This window comes from Prosopis cineraria, unplaced genomic scaffold (genome assembly GCF_029017545.1).
Source record: "Prosopis cineraria cultivar Desert tree isolate PC_DT_omini unplaced genomic scaffold, ASM2901754v1 PC7, whole genome shotgun sequence".
In the NCBI taxonomy this organism is placed as follows: domain Eukaryota; kingdom Viridiplantae; phylum Streptophyta; class Magnoliopsida; order Fabales; family Fabaceae; genus Prosopis; species Prosopis cineraria.
In genome coordinates this window covers 37768054-37786673 of record NW_026555338.1, presented here as the reverse complement: position 1 = coordinate 37786673, position 18620 = coordinate 37768054, and the positions used below count along the sequence as shown (strand labels likewise).

Here is an 18620-nt window from a genome sequence, read left to right as displayed (position 1 = left end):
CTTTAAATCCCACACCAAATACTGGGTGAGGATCTTATTATGGCTTCAGATGTACTCTCTCTGTCTCAAATTATAAGACACTTTTAAATAAAATCTCACATGCCAATGAATCTCATTAAATACACTCAACAATCTTATTTTTTTTAAAATAAAAATATAAACTTTAAAAAATACCCATCATTTAATATATTAAAAAGAGAAGAAATGAAAATTAATTATAGGGAAGGAAAGGATAATATTATAATCGGTGCATTTAATAAAACCTTAATCCACTCAAAATATTTTATATTTTAAAATTAAAAAACTCTTTTAAAAGTGTTCTATAATTTGAAATGGAAGGAATAATGTTTAAATGATTTTGAAAGATCATGCTCTCCATTGATTCAGCCTGTTTTGCTCACTAAACAAATACATGAATATATTCATATAAAACGATCAAAAAGTTACAATGTCTATGAATTATAAATAATAATGCTATTCATCTTAATATGAATACATAGACTCATTATCTAATTTAAGTTTTACATATTAAGGCAGACATATTTCACCTTTCATTGTATATATTATATTATAGTTGTGAACTCATAAGTGACATGTATATACTTTTAACTTTTTAATTGCCATCTTAGTCATAATATTTGTCATAATTCAAATAATTTCTAGAATTCAATTCAACTAAACAATTAACGCTATCAGTATCGTGACAAAACATAAAAGTATTTCATATGATTTATAAACCATGTGCAGTCAAATTTACTGTTCCAATTTCACGTAATACATGAAAAAAAAAAAGTTTATTTGTTGTTCATGATTAACAATGTCCTTGAAAGTGAAACAAATATGAATCTATTCCATACCGTCTAAAATAAGTTGCATTATTTATGGTTCATAAATTGTAGGTATACAATTCAGTTTATCAAGTTAATTTTTAAAAAAATATATTTAAATATAAATCTTATTACGATTATTAGTCTTACTAAAATTCAGTTTGACAAATGAAATTTTACGAACGGACTTTAGTTGAAACATCAGAAAACTTCTAAAACGACATTAAACATTTAGACCTATTTATTGCTTATTTTCAGAAAGAAATTAATGACTATGGAGGGGCGTTGAATTCGAATTTATACATTTAGACTCTATGTCTGTGGATTTAATTAAACTTAATTAATGCGGAACATGCATTGTGCCTCGATCACCAGTAACACGAGACACGGGCCACACGTCCACATGCGCACTGTATTTGGGGAAGGATAATATTTGGCAAATTAAGGGATGCACAGGACATATTTTTGTCATCTTCCATCTTCCTGTTCGCTTCTGTGATATATATAGCACCATAGTTTTTACCAATGGAGTGCTGCCAATGTTTATAATCAGAGGCTTCTGAGTTTTCTTCAACCATCGGTTCTTCCCAACCACATCCTTCCCTTACAAAAGTCATTTGCTTCTGCAGGTACTGGCAAATTAAGTGAACGCACCAACCTAATAGAACTAACCGTAACTCTTCAAGACCACTCCTGAAGGAGTTTTGTTATTCCTTTGGTCCCTTTTATTATTATCTGTTTAATTTCAATTAGACGGAGCTGTGTGTTGCTGCTCCTGTTAACCGAAGTTTTCTCTCGCCCCCTAATATTTTTTTAGCATGTTATTTGCTGGCTTGTGGAGTTGAATTAGCTGTGCAGTTTTGACTTTCTATGTGACCAGAAATCTATGAACCGGGGTAGTAGTTGATTTTGAAATTCTACGCTCCAAATTAATTTAAAATTCATTTATTTGCATATTTTCAAACCTTACATAAATAAAAACTCCAGTTTTCTTCTGCAAGACCACCCGTTGGTTTTTATAATCATCGTTGACTGCGTTTTAAAAAAAAAAAAAAAAGCGACAAATGACTGATTTAATTGTAAGAATTATAAGTAGGAATTGCTGCTTGCCCGTCAGTTGATTTGAATTCTGCTGTGTGATTAAGGTGAGCTGTTGGGCCTGAAAAAATGGCTACTGGAGCCGTACCCGCTTCATTTTCTGCGCTCAAGAGCAGAGATTCCAGTTTGGGATTTGGGGGAAGTATGGATTTTGTGAGATTTTCGGTTTTGAAAAGAATAAAATCTGGAAGGACAAAGGTCTCGGTTATAAGGAACTCATCAGGTCCTGGCCGGGATATTGCTGAACTTCAACCTGCATCAGAAGGAAGCCCTCTTTTAGGTATGATTTCCATTTTGCTTTTCTCTTGTCCTCACTGAAGGTAATTCCTGAATGCTTCTATTGCCTTACCTTTGCAACTGCTCTCAGATTGTCTTTACAAAACTCTCTCTCTTTTTTTTCTGAATTTTATCTTGTAATTTTCTGTTTTTCAAAGGCACATGCCTGAATTTTTGGCAAAAAAAAGAAGTCACGTGCCTGAATTATTTATCATTGAATCTTACCTGCACATAATTAAGTTTCTCAAAGTTTTTAACTTGTTCCTTGTGTGTTTTTGACTAACTGGAGGCTAGAGTTTGTTGGACAATTGATTGTGAATTCTTTAAAAGATGGAATATTATAATAATAAAGGATGGCCTCCAAAACCTTTCATATCGTGTCCCAGGATAGAGGATGGAATGGCTTGCACTTTTATACTCTCATGTATTCTGTATGTGGGTTTATATCATAAAGAAAATATTGGAAAAATATTTTGTAGTTCCTTCCATTCCATTAACAGCTCTCTACCCTTTTTCATTCCGAACAATGAAAGGGCACTTAACTTGCCATTCTACTTCATTCCATTATTTTCCATTCCATTCCATCCTCTCTCATGAACTCCCATGAATGACCTAAAGAAATATACTGAAATGATGATGAAGCCTTTGCAGGGTTGATGTCTTCAGATAAAAGTGGCGGTTGCAAACTGATTTTATGATTTCCTGTAAAGCTTAACTTCACTCAACTTTAAATTAATCACTTCACTGTTTTTAATAATATGGTGGTTTTTTTAATTAGAGTGCTGTTACTTAAACTCAAACCAAGTGAGCCTCACTTGAACTTTGTCTGAATGGTTCATATTATCGTACAACTTTTACGTCTTGCCTGACAATTATTGCTTGGTTTATTTTCTCCTGATGCATGGATTATTGTAGTTCCTAGGCAAAAGTACTGTGAATCATTATACAAGACTGTCAGGAGGAAAACAAGGACGGTGATGGTTGGTAACGTGGCTATTGGTAGTGAGCATCCGATAAGAATTCAGACAATGACAACCAATGACACTAAGGATGTTGCCGGAACAGTTGAAGAGGTTGTTCAGCTGCTTTTAGCACATACGTATATTTAATTTAAGTTGCTTGCTCTCTCTCCCTTCTACCCCTCCCCCTATCTCTTCATTTTAAATGAGTCTGACAGAAGTAGTTATTTAATGTACTCATATGCAATCAATTGCTAGGTTATGAGAATTGCAGACAAAGGAGCTGAGATCGTGAGGATAACAGTTCAAGGGAAGAAAGAAGCAGATGCATGCTTTGAGATTAAGAACTCCCTTGTGCAGAAAAAGTAAGTATGAATTTATTGAGTTATATTGAACTTCTTGCCACAATTAGTCCATATTATGCATCTATTAACTGTGTCCTTTTTCATCTACGTCCAGTTACAACATACCCTTGGTGGCTGATATTCATTTTGCCCCATCTGTCGCTTTGCGAGTTGCTGACTGCTTTGACAAGATTCGTGTCAACCCTGGAAATTTTGGTTTGCATCTCTTCCTCTATACACAGTCCTTTTCTTTCTTCTCAATTTTTCTGAGAATATAGAGTCGCCACATATTATAATTCCAAGGTGGTGATCTCCTGCAGCTGATAGACGAGCTCAATTTGAGAAACTAGAGTACACAGACGAAGACTATCAGAAAGAACTTGAGCATATTGAACAGGTGAACCCATCCATATGTTCTTTCCCTATATGATACTCTTCTGGATTTGTACTCTTCTTTTAACTTTATATGTGCAATGATTGATGTATTGTAAGTGTTAATTGTCAGGTTTTCACTCCATTGGTTGAGAAATGTAAGAAATATGGTAGAGCAATGCGCATTGGGACAAACCATGGCAGTCTTTCAGATCGTATAATGAGTTATTATGGAGATTCTCCTAGGGGAATGGTGAGCACTGAACAGTTCTTTATTTCCTAGCGCCACCCCCAAAAAAAAAAAAAAAACACACACACACACACACACACACAAAGGAGAAAAGAAAAGAAGAAGAAGAGTATAATTGTCCATCTTAGTAGGCATACATTGGACAGGTTGAATCTGCTTTTGAATTTGCAAGGATATGCCGAAAGTTGGACTTCCACAATTTTGTCTTTTCTATGAAAGCAAGCAACCCAGTTGTGATGGTCCAGGCTTACCGTTTACTTGTAGCTGAGATGTATGTTCAAGGTTGGGATTATCCATTACACTTGGGAGTGACTGAAGCTGGAGAAGGTGAAGATGGGCGTATGAAGTCTGCAATTGGTATTGGAACACTTCTTCAGGTATTCATATAAGAAGCTGCACCTTAAATGGGTATTTATTTGGATGAAGCTATGTCTTCACAGCCTTGTAATAATGGTAACTGCAGGATGGTTTGGGTGATACGATTAGGGTTTCTCTCACAGAACCACCTGAAGAGGAGATAGATCCCTGCAGAAGGCTGGCCAACCTTGGTATGAGAGCTGCTGAGCTCCAGCAAGGGGTGGTATGTCTCCAAATAATGACTCTGATATAAACATGCCTAAGTTTTCTAACTCTAAATTTTGACATATCAGAAAAGCTGATGAACTTTAATGGCACTACTCCATCAGGCACCTTTTGAAGAAAAGCACAGACATTATTTTGACTTCCAGCGCCGTTCTGGTCAATTGCCAGTGCAAAAAGAGGTCAGATAATAAACTGTGTGGAGTTTATGTTGTTCATATGCACTGCCCATACATTAAAAATTTAAAACAGATAACTAACTGTCGATATTAACACAGGGCGAAGAGGTGGATTACAGAGGTGTCCTGCACCGGGATGGTTCTGTTCTCATGTCAGTCTCCTTAGATCAATTAAAGGTAACATTTGAATCGTACTTCCTTTGTCCTCTCTCTTTTTTTTTTTTTATTTCTTTCTTTTTTCTATTTTAGTCTGCTGGATGTTTCTTTTCTTTCCTTCTTCTTCTTCTTCTTCTTCTTCTTTTTTTTTTTGCTATTCTCGTTCTATATTTTGTTGGTCGGTTAGGGGAGCAGGCATGCCATGTGTCATTCTGAAAACTATTGTTTTTCATCCTTTTTTGATTCCTTCTACTGATTCCTGCAGTTGCCTGAGCTCCTCTACAAGTCCCTTGCGGCCAAACTCATTGTCGGTATGCCATTTAAGGTATTTTTCTCTCATTTATTGATGAATAATTTGTGTCAACTCTTCTCAATTCATTGAAGAAGTTGCTAACACGGTTCTATGTCTTTAGGATCTGGCTACAGTAGATTCAATCTTATTGCGGGAACTTCCTCCAGTTGATGATGCTGATGCTGTAAGGACCTTCATCTTGGCAAATATGCAACATTTACTCTAAATGGAAACAGTTTCTTGTTCTGATTTGTTTTGATATTCCTTTCTGTGATCAGCGGCTAGCTCTGAAACGGCTGATAGATATAAGCATGGGGGTAATAACTCCTTTGTCAGAGCAGTTAACAAAGCCATTACCCAATGCCATGGTTTTGGTAAACCTTAAGGAACTATCTACCGGTGCTTACAAGCTCTTGCCAGCAGGTGCCACTTGGCTTGAGATTCTTGTTTAGGTTAATACGAATTACATGGACCACCTTTTTTGTTGAAATTTTAATGTGAAATAACATCAAATTGGGGTCGATGTCATTTGTTCAATATGAAGTCTCGCTCTAGTACATATTTTTCCTGCCCACTTGAAAGTAGCCTAATATCATGTCAATTGATGTCCTGTCAGGCACAAGATTGGTTGTATCAGTGCGTGGTGATGAGCCTCATGAGGAACTGGAAATCCTCAAAAGTGTTGATGCTACTATGCTTCTTCATGACCTACCTTATACTGAAGAAAGAGTTAGTAGGGTGCATGCAGCAAGGAGGTGAGAATGTTTCAATGTAGCAGCTTTTTATGATTTTTTTTTTTTTGGTTAACGGCTTTTTATGATTTTATTTGGCCTCTTGATGCTTATTCTACTAAACTTCAACTTCACTGCATATAGAAATCGTTTAATCCTATATTATGTATTGCCATCAGGTTATTTGAGTACCTGGCAGACAATTCTTTGAATTTCCCAGTCATTCATCACATTCAGTTCCCAAATGGAATTCACAGGTATTTTTAATTTACTGTGCTAGTTGGTGAATAAATCCACACAAAAAAACTGTAGCCATGACGAAACTTAATTTGCTGCTACTCACAGTGATGACTTGGTGATTGGTGCTGGTGCCAATGCTGGAGCACTTCTGGTTGATGGGCTTGGAGACGGTGTTCTTTTTGAGGCCCCGGACAAAGATTTTGATTTTCTGAGGAGTACGTCTTTCAACTTGCTCCAAGGATGCCGAATGAGGAATACAAAAACAGTAAGTTAGTTTGCCCGTGGCCACACAGAAGACCTATACTGGACTTCAAACAGTCTTGATCCTTATTTATATGCCTAATTATGCTGCAGGAGTACGTATCATGCCCATCCTGTGGTAGAACTTTATTCGACCTTCAAGAAGTAAGTGCACAAATACGAGAGAAGACATCGCACTTGCCTGGCGTATCGGTAATCTCTTAGTACCCTGTTCTTGCTAAAATACTTCTTTTTGGATAGTTTATATTATAGCCTGTAATGCGCCATAATTACTCTGTACAACATAGCATAAACAGAATTCAAAGTACTCTTCGTTTCTGCAATAATGATTGTCTGCTGTATCAGATTGCTATCATGGGCTGCATCGTAAATGGACCGGGGGAGATGGCTGATGCAGACTTCGGGTACGTAGGAGGTGCTCCAGGAAGGATCGACCTTTATGTTGGGAAGGTAATTTGCACTGTTGAATGTTCCAACCTGTCTTCTCTGTTTTTTCCCCGCGCGAAATGAAAACTTACGATGAGTTGAATGGCATCACAGACCGTAGTGAAGCGTGGAATAGAGATGGAGCATGCAACCGATGCATTGATCGATCTGATAAAAGAACATGGTCGTTGGGTAGACCCTCCTGCAGAGGAGTAAAGTCACTAGAGCTGTTGTGCCCGAGAACATCAGAGTTCAGGGGAAATGGGATCCTGCTGCTGAAAGCTGAACACCCTGCATTCAGCAATTAAGCATGGCAAAACTTCGTTTATATACGGACCGCAGTGTCTTATTCCTAGAAAATGAATAAATAATGATAGCATTCTCTTGAATAATGTGAATTAGAATTACGCTTCTTTACTAGTATAGCAGTAGCCTAAGATGTGTGCCCTCAAAGTGTAATTTAGAGGTGAAAAGTTGGCGTAATTTGCAGCGTGTTACCTAAGTGGGTCCATTTTAATTGTGATTTTAGGTAATTTTAACTCTACAAAATTAGTTTATTTCAAAATTTTGTTAAGTAAACAAGACCGAATTTAAAAAATTAAAGATTTTAACTGAAAACAAAATATATTTTGTATCCAATAGTACTAGGTACGATGTCCGAGATAAATTATAAATTATCCTATATACCCAGATGAAATGCAAACAAAACTGAACGAGCGCAGAATCACGAAGCTTCGGAGGCAATCTTTATTAAGCATCACCAGAATTCTAGACAAAAGCAAAAGTTCAGGGTTAAAAACACAAGTGCCGATTATTTGCCTCTTATGTCAATCACGCCGACTTAGAGCTCTCTGTCTTCCCGATTATTGCGCTCAAGGATACAGCTGAACTCGTATTTGTCTCTCTTCCAAGGTCATTCTACCACCATCTGCCTGAATCTAACCACCATAAATAGATTGTCGTTCAAAGCCTCATAATTCATCTTTCACATTGCTGCTGCTACTCTGACTCTCCTTGGCGTCTGGACTCTCAGGTTTTGGAGTTGAGGCTGGTTTCTGGAGCTTGAATGGGATTGATGCATGTTTTCTGAGGAATTTATACAAGGCCACCACGGTACGATCTGCATCAACAGTAACCTGCATCCAATGAAGCAGATTCATATTAATGTATCTAATAATCAAGCATAAAAAGATCCGACTAGCTGAAAAAGGAAAATTGATACTAGTGTCTGATTTTTCACTAACAGGATCAGAAGTCTTGTTCCCTGCTGGGAAGAACAGAAGGGTAGGGAATCCATCAGCCTGCAAAATGAACACAAAATTGCTGATCAATATGCTCTGAACTCTTACCTTTATTTTTGTTCAACTGAAAATCTTATCATGGTTAAGAGGCATATCATGAACAAATGAAAAACAAGAGACTGTAGCTGCTGTTAACTGAAAAGGCAACACTTGAGTTGAAACTCAAATCCATTTCAGTAAATAAAAATAGCACATATTTTATGCTAGCAACAACCGTGAGAACTAGGGACTACCTTTGCCCTTGGGTGCTCATTTGTTGTTCCATCCATCTTGGCTATTACTAAAGACTCAATGCCACGAAGATGTTTTGCCAATTTGTTGTATGTTGGTTCCAGTGCTTGGCAATGGCCACACCAAGGTGCATAAATCTAGCATTTGCAGAAGCACAAAATCGACATAAAGAATCTGTAGAGGTAAGTAAAATAACTATTACTTCGATAGCTGGTTGGAAACTTGGAATAGCACCTCAAGGAGGACATCCTTTGACTCATCCAAGACAATTTCATCAAAATTATCCCCAACAACTATTTTTACATCACCATCATTCTGCCATCAAGTTAAGAAAAATATGTTAGATAAAGAGCTTACTAGCACATGCTTGATAGCTGGAAAGCAACATAACTTACACTGTCAGGAACAGGATCGGACTTATAAAAAGGTTTTAGCTTGTCTTCAAGGAAATCTTCCCCAAATGCCTGAGATATGATAAAGGCAAGATCTTTAGATACAATTATGCTTCCGCAGTTCACCAAAAATATAAGAAAACACTCATGCACATTTCACATTATGCAGTGGAATGAACATAGAAAGGCTGTTGGCAGGCACGTGGTGGGGAGAGGAAGAGGGGGAAAAGTACCTTAATTTTGTCTCTAGTCACCTCTCCTTCAAGCACAAATTTCTTTCCATCATCATTTCCTGTGTATGCAAGTACCTTTGTAGGAAACAGAGACTAATGAAATGATTTACAGTCAAATAAAAGGCCACAATTTTTCATTACCATGACTTATCCGCTGGGATGAAATTCAAAAGAACCTAATAAAGAAAGAACAAGACATTACTTTGGGAGCATTTCCAGTGATACCGAAATAATCTGCAACAGGCTTTCCAACATCTTCATTATCCATCTCCACGTGAACAAAGATTAGCTGCAACAGATAATCCATAAGGGCAAGGTTATAGGGTGACATGCGAACAAGATACATCTTACATAAACAACTTAGCCCCTGTATTTCATTTCCCCCACATAGTCCTAACACGCACCATGAATGGGAGGATTCTGATCGTAATTCATTTGCTTAGTTTCTGAAAAAATTCTACACAATTTTGCTTCTAGAGTGTCATCACACAATGAAAAAAATATATAAATAAACAGCCTGTAGATGATATACCTTTCCCTTGAAAAACTTCGCCGCTTCTTGGAATATTGGGATGAACTTCTCTGAATCATTTAAAGTTGCAAACAGCAACAACTAAAACAAAATTTCAAACACATACCAAAGTCAAATGATCATAATGATTTTCAAAGAATGTCTCTCTCTTGATGGGCAGAGTAAAAAGATTTTTTTTAAAAAAAAAAGTTCATTACGTTCACCAATTACCTGTTTTTTTATCGAACTTTCAAAAATTGAGGGGGCATTTTCTCTTGTAAAAGTTGTGACCAAAGGAAGCTTGTTGGCCAATACAAAGTCTGATATTTTCGATTTTACAAATTCACCTTCTGCAGCTCGAAATTACGATATATCAGTTTTCCCTAACCAGAGAAAACTCCAGAAGTTAATGCAAAGGAGAAAAGAACTGGAAAGAACACAAACCAAAATGGTTCAACTTCTCCTCCTCTTTCTTGAGAAGGACCAAAGCAGGGCGTTTAACATTTGGATCTACATGGAAAAGCTTTGCCACATCATGATTCACAGTTTGATAAAAATTTACATCGTCCTCAAGTCTTGAAGCAGCACCTAGCTCCTCACTCTCAGAACCCTTCATAACAAGGCAGTGCAAATGAGTCATGAGCCTCATGACTGTCAGAATATTCCCATAAATGGACTTCAGATATTTATATCTTTGCATCCAACAAATTTCAGGCCCTAATTTTTTTGGCTAACAAATTTTAGGCTGAGGTAGGGAGGCAATGGTCTGAATAATGGAACAGTTTAATCCAAGAGATCAACAATAGAAACTGATGATCGAGTTGGTAATGCAACCATATGTGTCTTAACTAATAAATATATACCGGGGATCAAAATGAAAAAGAAGCAAAATCACCTTATGTGATGATCGATGAGCATTTAATCATGGACTTAAAGAGTTCTTAAAATAGCCATTAGACAATTAAGTTACAATACATATAAATAAAGGGATCCCATAACTTGTCCTGATAGCATAAAGAATTTTGACGTTGGCAAATTGTCAATGTCCAACAAAATAAAACAAAAACAAAGAGGGGGAAACCGAGAAGAATCCCGTCTGCACAAGAAATATGAATACTTACAGCTAAAGAGTTGAGGAAGCCCAAAACAAATTTGCTTTCAGATTTCAATATGCGCTCAGCATCATCCAGTGTTGTTATGTTGAATATACCAGGTCCTATCTTCTTCCTAATCCAGGTCACTATAGCATCTCTGTATTGTAATGCAATAAAGAAGTCAGAACCGCAAAAAGTACAAGATGTTTATGACCCGCTCATGACTAGACCATAATTGATGAGAAGGAATGACAATTAAAAACTTATCTAGAAATTATGTATTTTGTTCCCAATAAATCAACAATGCTCACTCCCTCCATTCCTTTGAATCTCACTCCCGCTAATCACACCCTACCGCTTCCTCATTAATTCAAATTGGTGAGCTCAAGATTTTCTTTTCTTTTCTTTTCTTTTTTAATGTTTGGTTCTAAAGTCTATTTTCATTCTAGTGTTTGAAGAATGTGGAAAGGAGTTGGGTCTGGTACCTCGACATGCAGATAATGACAGTAAATAATCATCACTAGCGACACAACAGACTTTGAAAGAAACCAAGTGAAGAAAAACAGAGAATTAGATCCAATGGAACAGACTTACTTGGTTCTCTGCCCAGTATAAGGCTTGTGAACCCCATCGACGAAAAAGTAGACAGTGGGGAATCCTTGAATATCGTACTCATGTGCCAATTCATTCTCCTCCGTTGCATCCACCTTCGCCAAAACCACATTCTCAGACTTCAACTCGGTTGCCGCGGCGGCGTATTCTGGCGCCAAAGCCTGGCAGTGACCACACCAGGGAGCGTAGAATTCCACCATTACAAACCGATTATTCTCCACAACGCCACTAAAATTTCTCTCCTTCAAAACGATGACGTCCTTATCATCCACCTCTGGTTGTTTGTAAGCCCCTCGATTGGCCCCCGACTCATCGTAGCTAGAGAAGTCACCAAAATCATCGTCGTATGAATCGTCGTCGTCTTCGTCGGAATGGGCCGGATCTGGGTAGTGGTAATGTGAAGAGGGGCTGTCATCAGCTTCTTCGAGAAAGCTGAGATCTTCGTCGTCGTCATTTTCGACGGTCTTGCATGAAGACAGAGCGGACAATGAGAAGAGGAGAAGAGTAGTGAGCGAAACAAGAACGACTTGCCGTCCACTAGGCATGTTTGAAGGGTTGAAGATCGCCGGAGAAGCAGAGGAGGGAGGGAGATCTGTCGGTGACTGAGAGGGGAGAGAGTTTGACTAGGGAACTAGACGTAGGAACAGATCAACACGTCTAATCTTACAGTTGGCTCAAAGTTATTGGTCTCTGTCTAATTGCAATTCTAATTAAAATTTGTATGGAAAGAATGAGAAAGAGGTCCGAAAAAATTAATCAATTTAAATTAAATTTTAAGTATTAAATTTTAAAAATTTATAATTTAAATTTTTAATTTTATAATTATATTATGATGTATTTAGTTTATAATTTATTTTTTAAATTTTAATATAATTAAAGAATAAAAAATTATTTTTTATTAAAATTTAAAATATAAACTATAAATTTATAACAACGAAATTATAAAATTAAAAAATTGAGTTATGAATTTTTAAAATTTAATATTTAAAATTTAAAACTTAACTTAAATTAATTGATACTTTTAAAACATCTTTATCATTCTTCCATTTGTATTTTGTAATTAGATTAGGAAAATATATGTATTAATTGATTATATAATACAATAATAATACAATATGAATGTTCAGTAACAAATAAAGATAATTATTACTATAAATGTTAGGATATTATATGAATATCCATTATCTCATATTCTTCAAAATCTTTTGGTTACTATAACATTTTTATGTTATTATTATCTTATATATTTTATTTACTTTAATTGATATATTTGTGCTTATAAATAAAAAGTATCTCAGTTGTATTTTAGACATCAAAATAAGAAAACTCTCTATTTTCTTATCCTCCCAATATATTTTTCTCTCTTCTCTCCATTTCTCAATATCTATTTTTATAACACTTTATCAACATGACTGCTTCACTTTTGACGTTACCAGATAAGTGCCCTTATATTTATTGAATTAGAGATCGAGACTCATACCAATGAACATCTTTAATAGAGATGGAGGCACGACCGGATGAATATTGAGCAAATATATATCATCCATGCACTCTTGTTATTTATTGAATTTATTTTTTGTTCAATTATTTTCTTCCTCTCTCAATTAATCAAATAATTACATATTGTGTCTCACACCCAGAAGTATAAGGCACAATTTAATTTTAAAATAATGGATCTAAAAATTATTCACATATAATATAAAATAGATTATGAAGTTATCCGCATTTAATATACAGTAAATCTTAAAATTATTCACATAGAAAATATAAGATGAATTTTGAAGATATCCACATATAATATAAAGTGAATTTAAAAGATTACCACATAAAATATAAAATAAATTCTGAAATTATTTACCATTATTATGGATCCTGATTTTATCTAAATAAAATATAAAGCAATCCACATAACTTAAAAGTGAATCTTAAATTTATATATCCACGTGATATATTGTGGATCTTAAATATATCTACATTCAATTATTTATTTATCCTATGTGATTCAATTTCTTATTTTTAATTTATTATTTATATATAATTTATTTAGCTATCTACATATATAATTTTTAAAAAATAAATCCTAAAGTTATCCATCTATAACATAAAATGAATCATGAAGTTATACATATAAAAAAAAAGTGAATTATGAAATTATTCACATAAAAAATGAAGTAGATTTTGAAGACATCCACAACATTAAAAGTGAACCCTAAAGCTATTCAGAAATATAAAGTAACTCCTAAAAATATCTATATTTAAATACATGCATACATACATACATACATACATACATATATATATATATATTATTTTGTTTTATTTGGTCATTTTTATTACTCTTGCAATAAAATTATTAATAGCCATATTATTTTAATTATGGCCTCAAGTTAATATCACTTTAAAGTTTACTATTTTATAAATGATCAATTTATAATCATGATAAATTATATGACTAGATGTCGTATTTAATTTTGTTATTATATGGCTAGAAACTATATTTAATTTTGTTATCATTTGATCAGAAGTCGTTTTTAACTTTATTATTTAATAGCCATAGGCCATTTGTAATTTTATCATTAGATTGCTAGAAGTCGTATGTTATTTTACGATTAAATGGCCATGAGCCATATTTGATTTATTTGTGATTATATGACCAAAAGCAATAGTTTATTTTGTTATTATATAGCTAGAATTTGTCTTGATTTTTATTATAACTATTATATGAAAGGATAATCTTATGGCCTTAATAATTTATCTAAACTTTGTGGAATTTGATAGGTATATTCATTACTAATTCAATTATTTTAACTACAACAACCCTGAAAGGCTAACAGTTTGAAAGAAATTGTGTTGTTTAAGAGGTTATTTTTCTATAATCATAAAAATTATAGTTAATAGAGTTTATGTTATAAAAAATATGACCTTTAACCATATAAACACATTGTCTATTGTTTATTGAATTGAAGAAATGTCAATGATTATGAGTTGTTGAGAAAAATGTCAAAGAATGCTTATGTTAGTTTAAAAAAATGTATTCATAAATTATTACAATTAAATATTCAAACATTATCGTGTTTATATATTGAAGTAAGTGTTGATCTATAAATACTTATAAGAATGGATGAGTTATTTTTCTCCTTCCATGCATATGCATATTTCAAAATTTAAAACATATTTGATATTAAATTGTTTTTCTCATGGTATAGGAAGTTATGTTTGATAACTCCTACATATACATGTATGTTCAAGATATTATATATATGATACATTATGATTAATGATAAGGTTTCCTATGAAATTATCTACATATATATATATATATATATGTTAATGGTTTAATTGAGATGCATAAAATATTTAGGATTGAAAGAAAATTTCTAAGCTATTTTAAGATTTCTTGGAGATCAATTTTAGAGAAAATATTGACAAAAATAATCTTTTTCTCAAAATGACTTTCTAGATACAGGTACCTATATTCTGCATAGCCTTTATAATTAACTTGTTGACTCCTAATTATAATGATGATATATGATAATCTTTAAATCTAAGGATAGTGAAATTTAGATTTTACTAAATAAATTATTATCAATATATAAAGAATGAAATATTTGAGATCGTCTTAATTATTGAAAATATCAACAATACAATGTTGATTGATTGTAAAAGGCTAAAAAGAAATAGCAAGAGTTTCATGGTATTCATAAAAAATTATGACCTTAGTACTTGTGTTTTGTTTCCTCAAGAACTTAATGCAAAAAAAAAAAAGTCTTTTCATAATATGTAAATAAGATAATTAATAATCTTTTATTTTGAAAATGGTGTTATTGTTTATGTACAGTGGGTTGTAAAAAATTGATAGTGTCTTTCAAAGATTTCTTATAACTATAAAGTAAATGTTTCATTTGTGATATATTATTTACATGAGCTTTAAATAAATTATTAAAGATTTTTATTATATCAGGTGTCATATTAAGATTGTAACTAGAAGTTTACAGTGATTGATAAACATGTTTTAATAAACTAAAAGTTTATTATATACTAGAAGTATACTAACATTATTTGACATGACCAGTTAGCTTATCTTGGATCAATATTAATGCAAGAATTATTAAAATTCACAATGACTGTAACATCCCAATTTAAATTTTAATAGTTAATTTGGGTTAATAGAAATTTAAAAAAAATATTTAGAGGTAAGTAAATTAATAAAAAATAATTATTAAATCTAATTTAGGATATAATTTAAAATTAAAAAAATTTATTAAAAAAATTAATTAAAAAAATAATTAAAAATATTATTAAATTATTATTATAATAAAAAAAGAAAAGGTATTTAAAAAAAAGGAAGAAGAAGAAGAAAAATGAGTTTGCTTTCGGCGGCCGCAATGATTACATGTAAAATAGTAAAAAAGAAAGAAAGGAAAGAAGAGAGAGGAAAGGGAAAAAAAAATTGTGGGACCCACATTATTTTTAAAAACCACCGTTCTCTTCTCATTTTCCTTCATTTCCTTCCTCTTTCGTGTGCGATTAGAGAGAGCATTTGTGAGCGTGAGTCGCCAGTGCGAAAGATCTGAATTTTTAAGGTAAGAGTTTTTAATAGGATATTTAAGGTTTGATTTTAAGCTTTTCAAGACTAAGTAAGTGTTTTAAAAATTTTTCTTAGTCATCATTCTTCTTTAGTTTCTGAGTTTATAGTGGTAGAAAATTTAAGATCTGGAAGAGGGATGAATTTATGTTGAATAAATATGGTTTTTGAGGTTGTCAGTAGTATAATAAATGTTCTAGAGTATAAATTTGTTGATGATCTTTGAATTTGTGGCTTATGGATCAAATTCTAAACTAGATCTGAAAATATATGTTGATTTATTGAGGTTTAGATGATTATTTGAATGAGAAATGAATTATTATGGCTATAGGATTATGATTCTAAGCTAGAGACTCAATTTTTATTTTTTGGATATTTTAGGTATGAATTTATGAAATAAAAAGAAAATTTTGATAATAGAAATTAGTTTAGAAGTTGATTTTTAGATTATTAATGTTTATTGATAATTAAAAGAGGAGTTAAAAATTTTACTTAATAGTATTAACTCTAAATTTGTATTAAGATTGAGATTAGGAATTATGTTATATTTTTAATTCTATTATTAGAATTATTTTATTAGTTTCAAAATTGAAACTAATATTTATAAATAATATATTATTTGTAGATTGTATTACTGGTGAAGATTGTAGTGAGAGAGAAATTTTAAGGAATAATTTATTGAAAAAGCCACAAGGTAACCATGCTTTTAATTTATGATTTGTGTTACTTCATGTTAATTGGGTGATTATTAAGAAAATTATAAATTTTGTAATATTATATAATTGTGCAATATTATTATGAATTTGTTTGATTATTGTGAGAGGTGTTGGAAGACTCGCTATTATTTAGAGCCGGTAATTCGGGCGGGCCGGGCTTATTCGGATCGAGTTTTAAGTATCATACCCTTTAAAAAATACCCATATAGTCAAGCCCGGCCCTAACGTCTTCAGGCTTCGGGCTTATTCGGGCTGGCTCGAATACCCTAAACTTTAAAAAAAAAATTAACCTTTTTTTGAACTAAATTCAATTTGTAATTTAAAAGTTATTTTTTTCAAATAATATGAACATAACACATTTTAGATTAGTAAAATACATGTAATAAATCATAAAAAATACATTAATATTAATAACAAAATTTGAAAAGTTAATTGCTTAACTTAACAACAAAGGCTTACTACCAAGTACTAATAAAGCTTGTAAGTGTTTAAATAACTTGAAAGTAAGTTTAATATTACATAACTGTATAATTCCTTCACACAAAAAAATGAAAATTTCACAATAAAGTTCAAAACATCATGCTATCAATTTTTTCTAATTCCCTATTCCTCTTGACTCTCTTGATTGACATTGTCATTATCCTCCGAAGCTACATTTGAACTCCCAGTGGGCATATCAACTGGTGAAATTTCTTCAGATGATTTCCTCTCATTTTCAATCACTATTTCATTATCTGTAATAAATGAATAAGTTTGGTAATATAATTTAGTGAAATTTGCTTCCAATCAAGAAAAGAAAAAATATATAAAAATAATCATATATTACCATCATCTTGAAAACCACGCAACCAGTTACGGGTGCAAATAAGAGCTTGAAAATTATCAGGAAGAGGAGTGCTCCGGTATTTTGTAAGAACCCGTGAACTAATGCTGAATGCAGATTCACTTGCAACTGTAGTGATTGAAATGCTAAGTATATCAGCTGCCATCTTCGAAAGAATTGGAAATCTACCTTTATTAGTATTCCACCAATTAAGGACATCCAACTCTTGATATACATGAGGCTGAAGTATTGCTTCATCCAGATAAAATTCAAGCTCAGACTTGCCAACAGACATAAAATCCACACTTGTATAACTAATCCAATCCTGCATCATGCAAAAATTTGAAGTAATATATGTCTTAAATAATTAAAATAAGATTAAAAATATATAAAAAAAATTGACATCTAAAATCCCTTGAATATTGCCTGTTTTTGTTGAAGCACTAGAAGTAATGGAGGATTGAGCTTGATATACATGTGTTGGCATTGTTGAACTTGATCCAGCCCCAACATCAGAAATAGAAATCATCTCTTTATACTGATTAAAAATATATTTCAATTTGCTTTGGATATTCCCAATCCTCGCATGGCAACTTATAGGATCAATTCTGGCATATATATATTGTATCATTTGAAGCTTCATTCGTGGATCAAGCACAGCTGCAATTGCAAGGATTGTGCTATAATCATTCCAATACTTATCAAACTTGTCTTTCATTCTTTTGGCCATTTCACAAATCACAAGATCACCATTGAGCATATTTTCATCTAACAAGAGTCGAATTTTTGACACTTGAGAGAAATATAAATTTGAAGTAGGATAAGATGACCCAACATCAACCTTGTCATAACATCAAACGGCCTTAAGAAATTGCACATCTCCTCTCCTCTCCTCGACTCTTCATGTGTTGGGCAAGATGTGAAACTTGTATCATGGCAAGATAAGCTAGTAAAAGCACGGCGATATTTTAATGCACTCTCAAGCATTGCAAAAGTTGAATTCCATCTAGTGGGCACGTCCATTCGCAAGCCCATTGAACAATCAATTCCAACAACTTCTTCAACACATCGCTTGAAAGTAATCATCCTTGCCTCTGATCCTCTCACATACTTAATGCTGTCCCTAATCTTA

The 18620-nt window shown here is 33.0% G+C and overlaps 2 protein-coding genes across 4 annotated transcripts; one reads left to right on the top strand and one right to left on the bottom strand.

Annotated features, from left to right (window-relative positions):
- Positions 1 to 1298: 1298 nt before the first annotated feature.
- LOC129315466 (4-hydroxy-3-methylbut-2-en-1-yl diphosphate synthase (ferredoxin), chloroplastic) lies at positions 1299 to 7492 on the top strand. Of its 2 annotated transcripts, none has more exons than XM_054959149.1 (20): positions 1299 to 1456; positions 1973 to 2205; positions 3117 to 3274; positions 3419 to 3525; positions 3620 to 3720; positions 3825 to 3901; positions 4010 to 4129; positions 4273 to 4503; positions 4590 to 4706; positions 4813 to 4887; positions 4984 to 5061; positions 5306 to 5365; positions 5454 to 5516; positions 5611 to 5755; positions 5949 to 6087; positions 6243 to 6320; positions 6409 to 6568; positions 6658 to 6756; positions 6910 to 7014; positions 7105 to 7492. In XM_054959149.1, the coding sequence occupies exons 2-20, from the start codon at positions 1995 to 1997 to the stop codon at positions 7204 to 7206; spliced, it is 2226 nt and encodes a 741-aa protein (XP_054815124.1). In that variant the 5' UTR covers positions 1299 to 1456; positions 1973 to 1994; the 3' UTR covers positions 7207 to 7492. The 2 variants fall into 2 exon arrangements, with proteins under 2 accessions (XP_054815124.1, XP_054815123.1); XM_054959148.1 differs by having other exon boundaries at positions 4258 to 4503.
- Positions 7493 to 7699: 207 nt separating this feature from the next.
- LOC129315468 (protein disulfide isomerase-like 1-4) lies at positions 7700 to 12011 on the bottom strand. Of its 2 annotated transcripts, none has more exons than XM_054959150.1 (12): positions 11347 to 12011; positions 10780 to 10909; positions 10103 to 10268; positions 9890 to 10008; positions 9680 to 9760; positions 9350 to 9436; positions 9148 to 9240; positions 8918 to 8986; positions 8757 to 8837; positions 8525 to 8659; positions 8235 to 8291; positions 7700 to 8126 (listed from the first exon to the last, which is right to left on the bottom strand). In XM_054959150.1, exons 1-12 carry the CDS (start codon positions 11907 to 11909, stop codon positions 7962 to 7964), a joined length of 1746 nt encoding a protein of 581 aa, XP_054815125.1. In that variant the 5' UTR covers positions 11910 to 12011; the 3' UTR covers positions 7700 to 7961. The 2 variants fall into 2 exon arrangements, with proteins under 2 accessions (XP_054815125.1, XP_054815126.1); XM_054959151.1 differs by having other exon boundaries at positions 9148 to 9222; positions 11347 to 12010.
- Positions 12012 to 18620: the final 6609 nt, after the last annotated feature.

Coding starts and splice junctions, on each gene's coding strand:
- LOC129315466 (XM_054959148.1), top strand. CDS start 1,995: ATGGCTACTGGAGCCGTACCCGCTTCATTTTCTGCGCTCAAGAGCAGA. Junction 3,902..4,009: donor AACTTGAGCATATTGAACAG/GTGAACCCATCC, acceptor GTTAATTGTCAG/GTTTTCACTCCATTGGTTGA. Junction 4,707..4,812: donor CTGAGCTCCAGCAAGGGGTG/GTATGTCTCCAA, acceptor CTACTCCATCAG/GCACCTTTTGAAGAAAAGCA.
- LOC129315468 (XM_054959150.1), bottom strand. CDS start 11,909: ATGCCTAGTGGACGGCAAGTCGTTCTTGTTTCGCTCACTACTCTTCTC. Junction 10,009..10,102: donor GGAGAAGTTGAACCATTTTG/GTTTGTGTTCTT, acceptor TTCGAGCTGCAG/AAGGTGAATTTGTAAAATCG. Junction 8,127..8,234: donor GGAACAAGACTTCTGATCCT/GTTAGTGAAAAA, acceptor CATTGGATGCAG/GTTACTGTTGATGCAGATCG.